The sequence below is a fragment of the Oncorhynchus clarkii genome, unplaced genomic scaffold (assembly GCF_045791955.1).
Source record: "Oncorhynchus clarkii lewisi isolate Uvic-CL-2024 unplaced genomic scaffold, UVic_Ocla_1.0 unplaced_contig_9004_pilon_pilon, whole genome shotgun sequence".
Lineage (NCBI taxonomy): Eukaryota > Metazoa > Chordata > Actinopteri > Salmoniformes > Salmonidae > Oncorhynchus > Oncorhynchus clarkii.
The window spans coordinates 187,513-206,018 of record NW_027257982.1 but is presented as its reverse complement, the minus strand read 5'-3'; the positions used below and the strand labels follow the sequence as shown (position 1 = coordinate 206,018).

General features: G+C 42.9%; 1 protein-coding gene across 1 annotated transcript in view; it reads left to right on the top strand.

Moving 5' to 3' along the window:
• The window catches only part of LOC139394392 (mdm2-binding protein-like), an 82,729-nt gene that overhangs the window by 45,072 nt on the left and 19,151 nt on the right, over window positions 1-18,506 (top strand). Inside the window, exons 19-20 of the mRNA XM_071142446.1 lie at window positions 9,302-9,578; window positions 10,854-10,967. Of these exons, the coding sequence (XP_070998547.1) occupies window positions 9,302-9,578; window positions 10,854-10,967 (391 nt within the window). The remainder of the gene's footprint in view (window positions 1-9,301; window positions 9,579-10,853; window positions 10,968-18,506) is intronic.

Genomic DNA, 18,506 nt, shown 5'->3' with positions numbered 1-18,506 from the left:
GGTTTTATTCCTCAGGTGATGTGACCAGTAGATATAAATCTGCTGAGGAGGGTTTTATTCCTCAGGTGATGTGACCAGTAGATATAAATCTGCTGAGGAGGGTTTTATTCCTCAGGTGATGTGACCAGTAGATATAAATCTGCTGAGGAGGGTTTTATTCCTCAGGTGATGTGACCAGTAGATATAAATCTGCTGAGGAGGGTTTTATTCCTCAGGTGATGTGACCAGTAGATATAAATCTGCTGAGGAGGGTTTTATTCCTCAGGTGATGTGACCATGATGGTTTTATTCCTCAGGAGATATACATGGTGATGTGACCAGTAGATATAAATCTGCTGAGGAGGGTTTTATTCCTCAGGTGATGTGACCAGTAGATATAAATCTGCTGAGGAGGGTTTTATTCCTCAGGTGATGTGACCAGTAGATATAAATCTGCTGAGGAGGGTTTTATTCCTCAGGTGATGTGACCAGTAGATATAAATCTGCTGAGGAGGGTTTTATTCCTCAGGAGATATAAATGATGGTTTTATTCCTCAGGTGATGTGACCAGTATACATGGTGATGTGACCAGTAGATATAAATCTGCTGAGGAGGGTTTTATTCCTCAGGTGATGTGACCAGTAGATATAAATCTGCTGAGGAGGGTTTTATTCCTCAGGAGATATAAATGGTGATGTGACCAGTAGATATAAATCTGCTGAGGAGGGTTTTATTCCTCAGGTGATGTGACCAGTAGATATAAATCTGCTGAGGAGGGTTTTATTCCTCAGGTGATGTGACCAGTAGATATAAATCTGCTGAGGAGGGTTTTATTCCTCAGGTGATGTGACCAGTAGATATAAATCTGCTGAGGAGGGTTTTATTCCTCAGGTGATGTGACCAGTAGATATAAATCTGCTGAGGAGGGTTTTATTCCTCAGGTGATGTGACCAGTAGATATAAATCTGCTGAGGAGGGTTTTATTCCTCAGGAGATATAAATGATGGTTTTATTCCTCAGGAGATATAAATGATGGTTTTATTCCTCAGGTGATGTGACCAGTAGATATAAATCTGCTGAGGAGGGTTTTATTCCTCAGGAGATATAAATGATGGTTTTATTACTCAGGTGATGTGACCAGTAGATATAAATCTGCTGAGGAGGGTTTTATTCCTCAGGAGATATACATGATGGTTTTATTCCTCAGGAGATATAAATGATGATGTGACCAGTAGATATAAATCTGCTGAGGAGGGTTTTATTCCTCAGGTGATATACATGGTGATGTGACCAGTAGATATAAATCTGCTGAGGAGGGTTTTATTCCTCAGGAGATATACATGATGGTTTTATTCCTCAGGAGATATAAATGATGGTTTTATTCCTCAGGAGATGTGACCAGATGGTTTTAAATCTGCTGAGGAGGGTTTAAATCCTCAGGTGATGTGACCAGTAGATATAAATCTGCTGAGGAGGGTTTTATTCCTCAGGTGATATAAATGGTGATGTGACCAGTAGATATAAATCTGCTGAGGAGGGTTTTATTCCTCAGGTGATGTGACCAGTAGATATAAATCTGCTGAGGAGGGTTTTATTCCTCAGGTGATGTGACCAGTAGATATAAATCTGCTGAGGAGGGTTTTATTCCTCAGGTGATGTGACCAGTAGATATAAATCTGCTGAGGAGGGTTTTATTCCTCAGGTGATGTGACCAGTAGATATAAATCTGCTGAGGAGGGTTTTATTCCTCAGGTGATGTGACCAGTAGATATAAATCTGCTGAGGAGGGTTTTATTCCTCAGGTGATGTGACCAGTAGATATAAATCTGCTGAGGAGGGTTTTATTCCTCAGGTGATGTGACCAGTAGATATAAATCTGCTGAGGAGGGTTTTATTCCTCAGGTGATGTGACCAGTAGATATAAATCTGCTGAGGAGGGTTTTATTCCTCAGGTGATGTGACCAGTAGATATAAATCTGCTGAGGAGGGTTTTATTCCTCAGGTGATGTGACCAGTAGATATAAATCTGCTGAGGAGGGTTTTATTCCTCAGGAGATATAAATGATGGTTTTATTCCTCAGGAGATATACATGGTGATGTGACCAGTAGATATAAATCTGCTGAGGAGGGTTTTATTCCTCAGGTGATGTGACCAGTAGATATAAATCTGCTGAGGAGGGTTTTATTCCTCAGGTGATGTGACCAGTAGATATAAATCTGCTGAGGAGGGTTTTATTCCTCAGGTGATGTGACCAGTAGATATAAATCTGCTGAGGAGGGTTTTATTCCTCAGGAGATATAAATGATGGTTTTATTCCTCAGGAGATATACATGGTTTTATTCCTCAGGTGACCAGTAGATATAAATCTGCTGAGGAGGGTTTTATTCCTCAGGTGATGTGACCAGTAGATATAAATCTGCTGAGGAGGGTTTTATTCCTCAGGAGATATAAATGGTGATGTGACCAGTAGATATAAATCTGCTGAGGAGGGTTTTATTCCTCAGGTGATGTGACCAGTAGATATAAATCTGCTGAGGAGGGTTTTATTCCTCAGGTGATGTGACCAGTAGATATAAATCTGCTGAGGAGGGTTTTATTCCTCAGGTGATGTGACCAGTAGATATAAATCTGCTGAGGAGGGTTTTATTCCTCAGGTGATGTGACCAGTAGATATAAATCTGCTGAGGAGGGTTTTATTCCTCAGGTGATGTGACCAGTAGATATAAATCTGCTGAGGAGGGTTTTATTCCTCAGGAGATATAAATGATGGTTTTATTCCTCAGGAGATATAAATGATGGTTTTATTCCTCAGGTGATGTGACCAGTAGATATAAATCTGCTGAGGAGGGTTTTATTCCTCAGGAGATATAAATGATGGTTTTATTACTCAGGTGATGTGACCAGTAGATATAAATCTGCTGAGGAGGGTTTTATTCCTCAGGAGATATACCATGATGGTTTTATTCCTCAGGAGATATAAATGATGATGTGACCAGTAGATATAAATCTGCTGAGGAGGGTTTTATTCCTCAGGTGATATACATGGTGATGTGACCAGTAGATATAAATCTGCTGAGGAGGGTTTTATTCCTCAGGAGATATACATGATGGTTTTATTCCTCAGGAGATATAAATGATGGTTTTATTCCTCAGGAGATATACATGATGGTTTTATTCCTCAGGAGATATAAATGGTGATGTGACCAGTAGATATAAATCTGCTGAGGAGGGTTTTATTCCTCAGGTGATATAAATGTGATGTGACCAGTAGATATAAATCTGCTGAGGAGGGTTTTATTCCTCAGGAGATGATGTGACCAGTAGATATAAATCTGCTGAGGAGGGTTTTATTCCTCAGGAGATATAAATGGTGATGTGACCAGTAGATATAAATCTGCTGAGGAGGGTTTTATTCCTCAGGAGATGGTGATGTGACCAGTAGATATAAATCTGCTGAGGAGGGTTTTATTCCTCAGGAGATATAAATGACCAGTGGTTTTATTCCTCAGGTGATGTGACCAGTAGATATAAATCTGCTGAGGAGGGTTTTATTCCTCAGGTGATATACCAGATGGATATAAATCTCAGCTGATGGAGGGTTTTATTCCTCAGGAGATGGTGATTCCTCAGGAGATATAAATGATGGTTTTATTCCTCAGGTGATGTGACCAGTAGATATAAATCTGCTGAGGAGGGTTTTATTCCTCAGGAGATATAAATGATGGTTTTATTCCTCAGGTGATGTGACCAGTAGATATAAATCTGCTGAGGAGGGTTTTATTCCTCAGGAGATATACATGATGGTTTTATTCCTCAGGAGATATAAATGATGGTTTTATTACTCAGGTGATGTGACCAGTAGATATAAATCTGCTGAGGAGGGTTTTATTCCTCAGGTGATATAAATGATGGTTTTATTCCTCAGGAGATATAAATGATGGTTTTATTACTCAGGTGATGTGACCAGTAGATATAAATCTGCTGAGGAGGGTTTTATTCCTCAGGAGATATAAATGATGGTTTTATTACTCAGGTGATGTGACCAGTAGATATAAATCTGCTGAGGAGGGTTTTATTCCTCAGGAGATATAAATGATGGTTTTATTCCTCAGGAGATATAAATGATGGTTTTATTCCTCAGGAGATATAAATGATGGTTTTATTCCTCAGGAGATATAAATGATGGTTTTATTCCTCAGGAGATATACATGGTGATGTGACCAGTAGATATAAATCTGCTGAGGAGGGTTTTATTCCTCAGGAGATATACATGGTGATGTGACCAGTAGATATGAATCTGCTGAGGAGGGTTTTATTCCTCAGGAGATATAAATGGTGATGTGACCAGTAGATATAAATCTGCTGAGGAGGGTTTTATTCCTCAGGAGATATAAATGGTGGTTTTATTCCTCAGGAGATATACATGGTGATGTGACCAGTAGATATAAATCTGCTGAGGAGGGTTTTATTCCTCAGGAGATATACATGATGGTTTTATTCCTCAGGAGATATAAATGATGGTTTTATTCCTCAGGTGATGTGACCAGTAGATATAAATCTGCTGAGGAGGGTTTTATTCCTCAGGAGATATAAATGATGGTTTTATTCCTCAGGAGATATAAATGATGGTTTTATTCCTCAGGAGATATAAATGATGGTTTTATTCCTCAGGTGATGTGACCAGTAGATATAAATCTGCTGAGGAGGGTTTTATTCCTCAGGAGATATAAATGATGGTTTTATTCCTCAGGTGATGTGACCAGTAGATATAAATCTGCTGAGGAGGGTTTTATTCCTCAGGAGATATAAATGATGGTTTTATTCCTCAGGAGATATAAATGATGGTTTTATTCCTCAGGTGATGTGACCAGTAGATATAAATCTGCTGAGGAGGGTTTTATTCCTCAGGAGATATAAATGATGGTTTTATTCCTCAGGAGATATAAATGATGGTTTTATTCCTCAGGTGATGTGACCAGTAAATATAAATCTGCTGAGGAGGGTTTTATTCCTCAGGAGATATAAATGATGGTTTTATTCCTCAGGTGATGTGACCAGTAGATATAAATCTGCTGAGGAGGGTTTTATTCCTCAGGAGATATAAATGATGGTTTTATTACTCAGGTGATGTGACCAGTAGATATAAATCTGCTGAGGAGGGTTTTATTCCTCAGGAGATATACATGATGGTTTTATTCCTCAGGTGATGTGACCAGTAGATATAAATCTGCTGAGGAGGGTTTTATTCCTCAGGAGATATACATGATGGTTTTATTCCTCAGGAGATATAAATGATGATGTGACCAGTAGATATAAATCTGCTGAGGAGGGTTTTATTCCTCAGGTGATATACATGGTGATGTGACCAGTAGATATAAATCTGCTGAGGAGGGTTTTATTCCTCAGGAGATATACATGATGGTTTTATTCCTCAGGAGATATAAATGATGGTTTTATTCCTCAGGAGATATACATGATGGTTTTATTCCTCAGGAGATATAAATGGTGATGTGACCAGTAGATATAAATCTGCTGAGGAGGGTTTTATTCCTCAGGTGATATAAATGGTGATGTGACCAGTAGATATAAATCTGCTGAGGAGGGTTTTATTCCTCAGGAGATATAAATGGTGATGTGACCAGTAGATATAAATCTGCTGAGGAGGGTTTTATTCCTCAGGAGATATAAATGGTGATGTGACCAGTAGATATAAATCTGCTGAGGAGGGTTTTATTCCTCAGGAGATATAAATGGTGATGTGACCAGTAGATATAAATCTGCTGAGGAGGGTTTTATTCCTCAGGAGATATAAATGATGGTTTTATTCCTCAGGTGATGTGACCAGTAGATATAAATCTGCTGAGGAGGGTTTTATTCCTCAGGAGATATACATGATGGTTTTATTCCTCAGGTGATGTGACCAGTAGATATAAATCTGCTGAGGAGGGTTTTATTCCTCAGGAGATATACATGATGGTTTTATTCCTCAGGAGATATAAATGATGGTTTTATTACTCAGGTGATGTGACCAGTAGATATAAATCTGCTGAGGAGGGTTTTATTCCTCAGGTGATATAAATGATGGTTTTATTCCTCAGGAGATATAAATGATGGTTTTATTACTCAGGTGATGTGACCAGTAGATATAAATCTGCTGAGGAGGGTTTTATTCCTCAGGAGATATAAATGATGGTTTTATTACTCAGGTGATGTGACCAGTAGATATAAATCTGCTGAGGAGGGTTTTATTCCTCAGGAGATATAAATGATGGTTTTATTCCTCAGGAGATATAAATGATGGTTTTATTCCTCAGGAGATATAAATGATGGTTTTATTCCTCAGGAGATATAAATGATGGTTTTATTCCTCAGGAGATATACATGGTGATGTGACCAGTAGATATAAATCTGCTGAGGAGGGTTTTATTCCTCAGGAGATATACATGGTGATGTGACCAGTAGATATGAATCTGCTGAGGAGGGTTTTATTCCTCAGGAGATATAAATGGTGATGTGACCAGTAGATATGAATCTGCTGAGGAGGGTTTTATTCCTCAGGAGATATAAATGGTGGTTTTATTCCTCAGGAGATATACATGGTGATGTGACCAGTAGATATAAATCTGCTGAGGAGGGTTTTATTCCTCAGGAGATATACATGATGGTTTTATTCCTCAGGAGATATAAATGATGGTTTTATTCCTCAGGTGATGTGACCAGTAGATATAAATCTGCTGAGGAGGGTTTTATTCCTCAGGAGATATAAATGATGGTTTTATTCCTCAGGAGATATAAATGATGGTTTTATTCCTCAGGAGATATAAATGATGGTTTTATTCCTCAGGTGATGTGACCAGTAGATATAAATCTGCTGAGGAGGGTTTTATTCCTCAGGAGATATAAATGATGGTTTTATTCCTCAGGTGATGTGACCAGTAGATATAAATCTGCTGAGGAGGGTTTTATTCCTCAGGAGATATAAATGATGGTTTTATTCCTCAGGAGATATAAATGATGGTTTTATTCCTCAGGTGATGTGACCAGTAGATATAAATCTGCTGAGGAGGGTTTTATTCCTCAGGAGATATAAATGATGGTTTTATTCCTCAGGAGATATAAATGATGGTTTTATTCCTCAGGTGATGTGACCAGTAAATATAAATCTGCTGAGGAGGGTTTTATTCCTCAGGAGATATAAATGGTGATGTGACCAGTAGATATAAATCTGCTGAGGAGGGTTTTATTCCTCAGGAGATATAAATGGTGATGTGACCAGTAGATATGAATCTGCTGAGGAGGGTTTTATTCCTCAGGAGATATAAATGGTGATGTGACCAGTAGATATGAATCTGCTGAGGAGGGTTTTATTCCTCAGGAGATATAAATGGTGATGTGACCAGTAGATATGAATCTGCTGAGGAGGGTTTTATTCCTCAGGAGATATAAATGGTGGTTTTATTCCTCAGGAGATATACATGGTGATGTGACCAGTAGATATAAATCTGCTGAGGAGGGTTTTATTCCTCAGGAGATATAAATGGTGATGTGACCAGTAGATATGAATCTGCTGAGGAGGGTTTTATTCCTCAGGAGATGGTTTTATTCCTCAGGTGATGTGACCAGTAGATATAAATGATGGTTTTATTCCTCAGGAGATATAAATGATGGTTTTATTCCTCAGGTGATATAAATGATGGTTTTATTCCTCAGGAGATATAAATGATGGTTTTATTCCTCAGGTGATATAAATGATGGTTTTATTCCTCAGGAGATATAAATTATGGTTTTATTCCTCAGGAGATATAAATGATGGTTTTATTCCTCAGGAGATATAAATGATGGTTTTATTCCTCAGGTGATATAAATGATGGTTTTATTCCTCAGGTGATATAAATGATGGTTTTATTCCTCAGGTGATATAAATGATGGTTTTATTCCTCAGGTGATATAAATGATGGTTTTATTCCTCAGGTGATATAAATGATGGTTTTATTCCTCAGGTGATATAAATTATGGTTTTATTCCTCAGGTGATATAAATGGTGATGTGACCAGTAGATATAAATGATGGTTTTATTCCTCAAGTGATATAAATGATGGTTTTACTACTCAGGTGATGTGACCAGCAGATATAAATGATGGTTTTATTCCTCAGGTGATATAAATGATGGTTTTATTCCTCAGGTGATATAAATGATGGTTTTATTCCTAAGGTGATATAAATTATGGTTTTACTACTCAGGTGATGTGACCAGTAGATATAAATGATGGTTTTACTACTCAGGTGATGTGACCAGCAGATATAAATGATGGTTTTATTCCTCAGGTGATATAAATGATGGTTTTATTCCTCAGGTGATGTGACCAGTAGATATAAATGATGGTTTTATTCCTCAGGTGATATAAATTATGGTTTTATTCCTCAGGTGATGTGACCAGTAGATATAAATGATGGTTTTATTCCTCAGGTGATATAAATTATGGTTTTATTCCTCAGGCTATATAAATGATGGTTTTATTCCTCAGGTGATGTGACCAGTAGATATAAATTATGGTGTTATTCCTCAGGTGATGTGACCAGTAGATATAAATGATGGTTTTATTCCTAAGGTGATATAAATGATGGTTTTATTCCTCAGGTGATGTGACCAGTAGATATAAATGATGGTTTTATTCCTCAGGTGATGTGACCAGTAGATATAAATGATGGTGTTATTTCTCAGGTGATGTGACCAGTAGATATAAATGATGGTTTTATTCCTCAGGTGATGTGACCAGTAGATATAGATATACATGATAGTTTTAGAACTAATAAAACACAGTGAATATCTACAGGGAATATCAAGCGATGTAACCTAGTAGGCTTAATGATGTAATATGACGTCAGCATGCAACAGGTCGATGCCTCTCTACATTACTTTCCAGATGATTGTCTTCAGGAGCCCTCTTGGCTACTATATCATTGCATAGAGATGAACTATGTTGTCTGTTGCAATGGAATTGAACCTTAATTGATTATGGTGACCGCTGAGGTCATTAGTAGAGTAGATTCAACAGATTTCTGGCAGAGATAGTGACACAAAACACAAAAAAAGTATTCTGTGTGTGTTTAACTGTCTGTGTGTGTTTAACTGTCTGTGTGTCTGTGTTGTTCAGGCTGGCCAAGTCGGAGAGCAGTGAGTCCCTGGGCTCTGTGTGTGTTTAACTGTCTGTGTGTCTGTGTTGTTCAGGCTGGCCAAGACGGAGAGCAGTGATTCCCTGGGCACTGTGTGTGTTTAACTGTCTGTGTGTGTCTAACTGTCTGTGTGTCTGTGTTGTTCAGGCTGGCCAAGTCGGAGAGCAGTGATTCCCTGGGCTCTGTGTGCAGTGGCAGCAGTGGAACTGATACCCACCCAGCTGTGAGAGGCTTGAGACCGCAGAAAACCAGGTCTCAGTCCTCCTCCTCCTCTGTCTCAGCCCTAAGAATGGGCCCCCGGGGGCCAGAGAAGCACCACCCTGACCCCCAAAACAGCCACAGAGCCCCCCAGGGACACAGACAGGGACAGGGACAGGCAGAGGACAAGGCCAGCAAGGAGTCTCGCTCCCAGAAACATGCCCGGGTAAGAGGTTATTGTATCTGTTGGGGAAATATTTCTGTGTTGTACAGCATGTAGATATTCACATAGAGTATTTATCTCTATAGACAGACACACAACATCTAGATACATAGTCTTCCATTAGGTTATGCTGTACTATATTGCCATATTGTAGCCCTCCACTAGTTAACTAGGACATGATGACGCTGTTGCAGATCTCTAACGACAGCGGTACATTCCTTTCTGTCCTACCATTATCCACAATGTTAAGATCTGTGAGGGGCCTCCTGTGTGGTGCAGCGGTACATTCCCTTCTGTCCTACCACTATCCACAATGTTAAGATCTGTGAGGGGCCTCCTGAGTGGTGCAGCGGTCTAAGGCACTGCATTGCAGTGCCACAGCCGGCCTTCACCCGGGAGACTTATGAGGCGGTCGCACAATTGGCCCAGCGTCGTCCGGGTTAGGGGAGGTTTTGGCCGACCGGGCGATATCCTTGTCCCATCGCGCTCTAGCGACTCCTTGTGGCGGGCCGGGCGCCTGCAAGCTGGCATCCGGTCGCCAGGTGTACGGTGTTTCCTCTGACACATTGGTGTGTCTGGCTTCCAGGTTAAGTGGGCATTGTGTCAAGAAGCAGTGCGGCTTGGTTGGGTCGTGTTTCAGAGGACGAACGGCTCTCGGCCTTCGCCTCTCCTGAGTCCGTAGGGGAGTTGCAGCGATGAGACAACACTGTAACTACCAGTTGGAGAGTAAATGGGGGAAAAGTACAAAAAATAAACACATTTTCAAAATATCCTTGAGATAAGTTTCAGTTTCAAGGAACAAGACGTTGAGCTCTTCTGAATACTACGCAAACCCAAGCTTATCAACCACAACAAGAACAACGTGGCCCTGTGGAGAAAAAATACAGGTTTATTTAGAGAAATACAGGTTTATTTAGAGAAACACAGGTTTATTTAGAGAAACACAGGTTTATTTCGAGCAGGAATGGGCAACTGGCGGCCCCCCCCCCCCTCCCTTTAGCCTTTTCTAGGTCCGGGGGGGGGGGGGGGGGGGGGGTGCTAAAACGTTTTGCTTCAAGGTGGGGGTATGGACGTGGGTACACAGACCCGCGAGCCACTGCGGCCCCCCATGATAAATTCATATTTTGGTAGCCCTCACCCCCATCAAAGTTGCCCATCCCTGAAGTAGAGAAATGTCAGTGATTCCCATTGACACACACATTCTTTATTTATTTAGCCTTTATTTAACTAGGCAAGTCAGAACAGCATGCAGAGTGTTTTCTGTTGTTTCTGTTCCAGATGCTAGAAGAGGTTGTGGCGAAGACGCTGAAGCATCATGGGATCACCAGAGAACACAAGAATCTTGCCGCCTGCGGTCAAAGACTGTTTGAAATCTCCAAATTCTATCTGAAGGTTCCTCTCCTTTTTTTCCCCATTCTTTGAATTTGACATTTAGCACCAACCGTGAGGTAACGTGAAAACTTCAACTAGAAGTCCCTTGGCCCCTCTTTGGAAAAGTTTTCAATGACAGAATGACAACTAAGACCGTAAGACAGATTGTTAGACAGATTGTCTTGTATTGCCTTGTCCTGAGCTTTTAATTTGCCCTGTTCAACTATGTTAAATAAGATGGATAAGATGGCTGTCTGACCTGACTATAGCAGCTGACTGTTACAGTATCACCCCAGAGACTATAGAGAGATAAGCTGGCTGTCTGCCCTGACTATAGCATCTGACTGTTACAGTATCACCCCAGAGACTATAGAGAGATAAGATGGCTGTCTGCCCTGACTATAGCATCTGACTGTTACAGTATCACCCCAGAGACTATAGAGAGATAAGCTGGCTGTCTGCCCTGACTATAGCATCTGACTGTTACAGTATCACCCCAGAGACTATAGAGAGATAAACTGGCTGTCTGACCTGACTATAGCAGCTGTCTGTTACATCATCACCCCAGAGACTATAGAGAGATAAACTGGCTGTCTGACCTGACTATAGCAGCTGTCTGTTACAGTATCACCCCAGAGACTATAGAGAGATAAGCTGGCTGTCTGCCCTGACTATAGCAGCTGTCTGTTACATCATCACCCCAGAGACTATAGAGAGATAACCTGGCTGTCTGCCCTGACTATAGCAGCTGTCTGTTACATCATCACCCCAGAGACTATAGAGAGATAAGCTGGCTGTCTGCCCTGACTATAGCAGCTGACTGTTACATCATCACCCCAGAGACTATAGAGAGATAACCTGGCTGTCTGCCCTGACTATAGCAGCTGTCTGTTACAGTATCACCCCAGAGACTATAGAGAGATAAGCTGGCTGTCTGCCCTGACTATAGCAGCTGACTGTTACATCATCACCCCAGAGACTATAGAGAGATAAGCTGGCTGTCTGACCTGACTATAGCAGCTGTCTGTTACAGTATCACCCCAGAGACTATAGAGAGATAACCTGGCTGTCTGACCTGACTATAGCAGCTGTCTGTTACAGTATCACCCCAGAGACTATAGAGAGATAACCTGGCTGTCTGACCTGACTATAGCAGCTGACTGTTACATCATCACCCCAGAGACTATAGAGAGATAAGCTGGCTGTCTGCCCTGACTATAGCAGCTGTCTGTTACATCATCACCCCAGAGACTATAGAGAGATAAGCTGGCTGTCTGCCCTGACTATAGCAGCTGTCTGTTACATCATCACCCCAGAGACTATAGAGAGATAAGCTGGCTGTCTGCCCTGACTATAGCAGCTGACTGTTACAGTATCACCCCAGAGACTATAGAGAGATAAGCTGGCTGTCTGCCCTGACTATAGCAGCTGTCTGTTACATCATCACCCAAGAGACTATAGAGAGATAAGCTGGCTGTCTGCCCTGACTATAGCAGCTGACTGTTACATCATCACCCCAGAGACTATAGAGAGATCAGCTGGCTGTCTGACCTGACTATAGCAGCTGTCTGTTACATCATCACCCCAGAGACTATAGAGAGATAACCTGGCTGTATGCCCTGACTATAGCAGCTGTCTGTTACAGTATCACCCCAGAGACTATAGAGAGATAAGCTGGCTGTCTGCCCTGACTATAGCAGCTGTCTGTTACAGTATCACCCCAGAGACTATAGAGAGATAAGCTGGCTGTCTGACCTGACTATAGCAGCTGACTGTTACAGTATCACCCCAGAGACTATAGAGAGATAACCTGGCTGTCTGACCTGACTATAGCAGCTGACTGTTACATCATCACCCCAGAGACTATAGAGAGATAAACTGGCTGTCTGACCTGACTATAGCAGCTGTCTGTTACAGTATCACCCCAGAGACTATAGAGAGATAAGCTGGCTGTCTGCCCTGACTATAGCAGCTGTCTGTTACATCATCACCCCAGAGACTATAGAGAGATAACCTGGCTGTCTGCCCTGACTATAGCAGCTGTCTGTTACATCATCACCCCAGAGACTATAGAGAGATAAGCTGGCTGTCTGCCCTGACTATAGCAGCTGACTGTTACATCATCACCCCAGAGACTATAGAGAGATAACCTGGCTGTCTGCCCTGACTATAGCATCTGACTGTTACATCATCACCCCAGAGACTATAGAGAGATAAACTGGCTGTCTGACCTGACTATAGCAGCTGTCTGTTACAGTATCACCCCAGAGACTATAGAGAGATAAGCTGGCTGTCTGCCCTGACTATAGCAGCTGTCTGTTACATCATCACCCCAGAGACTATAGAGAGATAACCTGGCTGTCTGCCCTGACTATAGCAGCTGTCTGTTACATCATCACCCCAGAGACTATAGAGAGATAAGCTGGCTGTCTGCCCTGACTATAGCAGCTGACTGTTACATCATCACCCCAGAGACTATAGAGAGATAAGCTGGCTGTCTGCCCTGACTATAGCAGCTGTCTGTTACAGTATGACCCCAGAGACTATAGAGAGATAAGCTGGCTGTCTGCCCTGACTATAGCAGCTGACTGTTACATCATCACCCCAGAGACTATAGAGAGATAAGCTGGCTGTCTGACCTGACTATAGCAGCTGTCTGTTACAGTATCACCCCAGAGACTATAGAGAGATAACCTGGCTGTCTGACCTGACTATAGCAGCTGTCTGTTACAGTATCACCCCAGAGACTATAGAGAGATAACCTGGCTGTCTGACCTGACTATAGCAGCTGACTGTTACATCATCACCCCAGAGACTATAGAGAGATAAGCTGGCTGTCTGCCCTGACTATAGCAGCTGACTGTTACAGTATCACCCCAGAGACTATAGAGAGATAAGCTGGCTGTCTGCCCTGACTATAGCAGCTGTCTGTTACATCATCACCCCAGAGACTATAGAGAGATAAGCTGGCTGTCTGCCCTGACTATAGCAGCTGACTGTTACATCATCACCCCAGAGACTATAGAGAGATCAGCTGGCTGTCTGACCTGACTATAGCAGCTGTCTGTTACATCATCACCCCAGAGACTATAGAGAGATAACCTGGCTGTCTGCCCTGACTATAGCAGCTGTCTGTTACAGTATCACCCCAGAGACTATAGAGAGATAAGCCGGCTGTCTGCCCTGACTATAGCAGCTGTCTGTTACAGTATCACCCCAGAGACTATAGAGAGATAAGCTGGCTGTCTGACCTGACTATAGCAGCTGACTGTTACAGTATCACCCCAGAGACTATAGAGAGATAACCTGGCTGTCTGACCTGACTATAGCAGCTGACTGTTACATCATCACCCCAGAGACTATAGAGAGATAAGCTGGCTGTCTGCCCTGACTATAGCAGCTGACTGTTACAGTATCACCCCAGAGACTATAGAGAGATAAACTGGCTGTCTGACCTGACTATAGCAGCTGTCTGTTACATCATCACCCCAGAGACTATAGAGAGATAACCTGGCTGTCTGACCTGACTATAGCAGCTGTCTGTTACATCATCACCCCAGAGACTATAGAGAGATAAGCTGGCTGTCTGACCTGACTATAGCAGCTGTCTGTTACAGTATCACCCCAGAGACTATAGAGAGATAACCTGGCTGTCTGACCTGACTATAGCAGCTCTCTGTTACAGTATCACCCCAGAGACTATAGAGAGATAACCTGGCTGTCTGACCTGACTATAGCAGCTGACTGTTACATCATCACCCCAGAGACTATAGAGAGATAAGCTGTCTGTCTGCCCTGACTATAGCAGCTGACTGTTACAGTATCACCCCAGAGACTATAGAGAGATAAGATGGCTGTCTGCCCTGACTATAGCAGCTGTCTGTTACATCATCACCCCAGAGACTATAGAGAGATAAGCTGGCTGTCTGCCCTGACTATAGCAGCTGACTGTTACATCATCACCCCAGAGACTATAGAGAGATCAGCTGGCTGTCTGACCTGACTATAGCAGCTGTCTGTTACATCATCACCCCAGAGACTATAGAGAGATAACCTGGCTGTCTGCCCTGACTATAGCAGCTGTCTGTTACAGTATCACCCCAGAGACTATAGAGAGATAAGCTGGCTGTCTGCCCTGACTATAGCAGCTGTCTGTTACAGTATCACCCCAGAGACTATAGAGAGATAAGCTGGCTGTCTGACCTGACTATAGCAGCTGACTGTTACAGTATCACCCCAGAGAGACTATAGAGAGATAACCTGGCTGTCTGACCTGACTATAGCAGCTGACTGTTACATCATCACCCCAGAGACTATAGAGAGATAAGCTGGCTGTCTGCCCTGACTATAGCAGCTGACTGTTACAGTATCACCCCAGAGACTATAGAGAGATAAACTGGCTGTCTGACCTGACTATAGCAGCTGTCTGTTACAGTATCACCCCAGAGACTATAGAGAGATAAGCTGGCTGTCTGCCCTGACTATAGCAGCTGACTGTTACATCATCACCCCAGAGACTATAGAGAGATAAGCTGGCTGTCTGCCCTGACTATAGCAGCTGACTGTTACAGTATCACCCCAGAGACTATAGAGAGATAAACTGGCTGTCTGACCTGACTTTAGCAGCTGTCTGTTACAGTATCACCCCAGAGACTATAGAGAGATAAGCTGGCTGTCTGCCCTGACTATAGCAGCTGACTGTTACAGTATCACCCCAGAGACTATAGAGAGATAAACTGGCTGTCTGACCTGACTATAGCAGCTGTCTGTTACATCATCACCCCAGAGACTATAGAGAGATAAGCTGGCTGTCTGACCTGACTATAGCAGCTGTCTGTTACATCATCACCCCAGAGACTATAGATAGATAAGCTGGCTGTCTGACCTGACTATAGCAGCTGACTGTTACAGTATCACCCCAGAGACTATAGAGACATAACCTGGCTGTCTGACCTGACTATAGCAGCTGACTGTTACATCATTACCCCAGAGACTATAGAGAGATAAGCTGGCTGTCTGCCCTGACTATAGCAGCTGACTGTTACAGTATCACCCCAGAGACTATAGAGAGATAAACTGGCTGTCTGACCTGACTATAGCAGCTGTCTGTTACAGTATCACCCCAGAGACTATAGAGAGATAAGCTGGCTGTCTGCCCTGACTATAGCAGCTGACTGTTACATCATCACCCCAGAGACTATAGAGAGATAAGCTGGCTGTCTGCCCTGACTATAGCAGCTGACTGTTACAGTATCACCCCAGAGACTATAGAGAGATAAACTGGCTGTCTGACCTGACTATAGCAGCTGTCTGTTACAGTATCACCCCAGAGACTATAGAGAGATAAGCTGGCTGTCTGCCCTGACTATAGCAGCTGACTGTTACATCATCACCCCAGAGACTATAGAGAGATAAGCTGGCTGTCTGCCCTGACTATAGCAGCTGACTGTTACAGTATCACCCCAGAGACTATAGAGAGATAAACTGGCTGTCTGACATGACTATAGCAGCTGTCTGTTACATCATCACCCCAGAGACTATAGAGAGATAAGCTGGCTGTCTGCCCTGACTATAGCAGCTGTCTGTTACATCATCACCCCAGAGACTATAGAGAGATAAGCTGGCTGTCTGACCTGACTATAGCAGCTGTCTGTTACATCATCACCCCAGAGACTATAGAGCGATAAGCTGGCTGTCTGACCTGACTATAGCAGCTGACTGTTACAGTATCACCCCAGAGACTATAGAGAGATAACCTGGCTGTCTGACCTGACTATAGCAGCTGACTGTTACATCATTACCCCAGAGACTATAGAGAGATAAGCTGGCTGTCTGCCCTGACTATAGCAGCTGACTGTTACAGTATCACCCCAGAGACTATAGAGAGATAAACTGGCTGTCTGACCTGACTATAGCAGCTGTCTGTTACAGTATCACCCCAGAGACTATAGAGAGATAAGCTGGCTGTCTGCCCTGACTATAGCAGCTGACTGTTACATCATCACCCCAGAGACTATAGAGAGATAAGCTGGCTGTGTGCCCTGACTATAGCAGCTGACTGTTACAGTATCACCCCAGAGACTATAGAGAGATAAACTGGCTGTCTGACCTGACTATAGCAGCTGTCTGTTACAGTATCACCCCAGAGACTATAGAGAGATAAGCTGGCTGTCTGCCCTGACTATAGCAGCTGACTGTTACATCATCACCCCAGAGACTATAGAGAGATAAGCTGGCTGTCTGCCCTGACTATAGCAGCTGACTGTTACAGTATCACCCCAGAGACTATAGAGAGATAAACTGGCTGTCTGACCTGACTATAGCAGCTGTCTGTTACAGTATCACCCCAGAGACTATAGAGAGATAAGCTGGCTGTCTGCCCTGACTATAGCAGCTGACTGTTACATCATCACCCCAGAGACTATAGAGAGATAAGCTGGCTGTCTGCCCTGACTATAGCAGCTGACTGTTACAGTATCACCCCAGAGACTATAGAGAGATAAACTGGCTGTCTGACATGACTATAGCAGCTGTCTGTTACATCATCACCCCAGAGACTATAGAGAGATAAGCTGGCTGTCTGCCCTGACTATAGCAGCTGTCTGTTACATCATCACCCCAGAGACTATAGAGAGATAAGCTGGCTGTCTGACCTGACTATAGCAGCTGTCTGTTACATCATCACCCCAGAGACTATAGAGCGATAAGCTGGCTGTCTGACCTGACTATAGCAGCTGACTGTTACAGTATCACCCCAGAGACTATAGAGAGATAACCTGGCTGTCTGACCTGACTATAGCAGCTGACTGTTACATCATTACCCCAGAGACTATAGAGAGATAAGCTGGCTGTCTGCCCTGACTATAGCAGCTGACTGTTACAGTATCACCCCAGAGACTATAGAGAGATAAACTGGCTGTCTGACCTGACTATAGCAGCTGTCTGTTACAGTATCACCCCAGAGACTATAGAGAGATAAGCTGGCTGTCTGCCCTGACTATAGCAGCTGACTGTTACATCATCACCCCAGAGACTATAGAGAGATAAGCTGGCTGTGTGCCCTGACTATAGCAGCTGACTGTTACAGTATCACCCCAGAGACTATAGAGAGATAAACTGGCTGTCTGACCTGACTATAGCAGCTGTCTGTTACAGTATCACCCCAGAGACTATAGAGAGATAAGCTGGCTGTCTGCCCTGACTATAGCAGCTGACTGTTACATCATCACCCCAGAGACTATAGAGAGATAAGCTGGCTGTCTGCCCTGACTATAGCAGCTGACTGTTACAGTATCACCCCAGAGACTATAGAGAGATAAACTGGCTGTCTGACCTGACTATAGCAGCTGTCTGTTACAGTATCACCCCAGAGACTATAGAGAGATAAGCTGGCTGTCTGCCCTGACTATAGCAGCTGACTGTTACAGTATCACCCCAGAGACTATAGAGAGATAAACTGGCTGTCTGACCTGACTATAGCAGCTGTCTGTTACATCATCACCCCAGAGACTATAGAGAGATAAGCTGGCTGTCTGCCCTGACTATAGCAGCTGTCTGTTA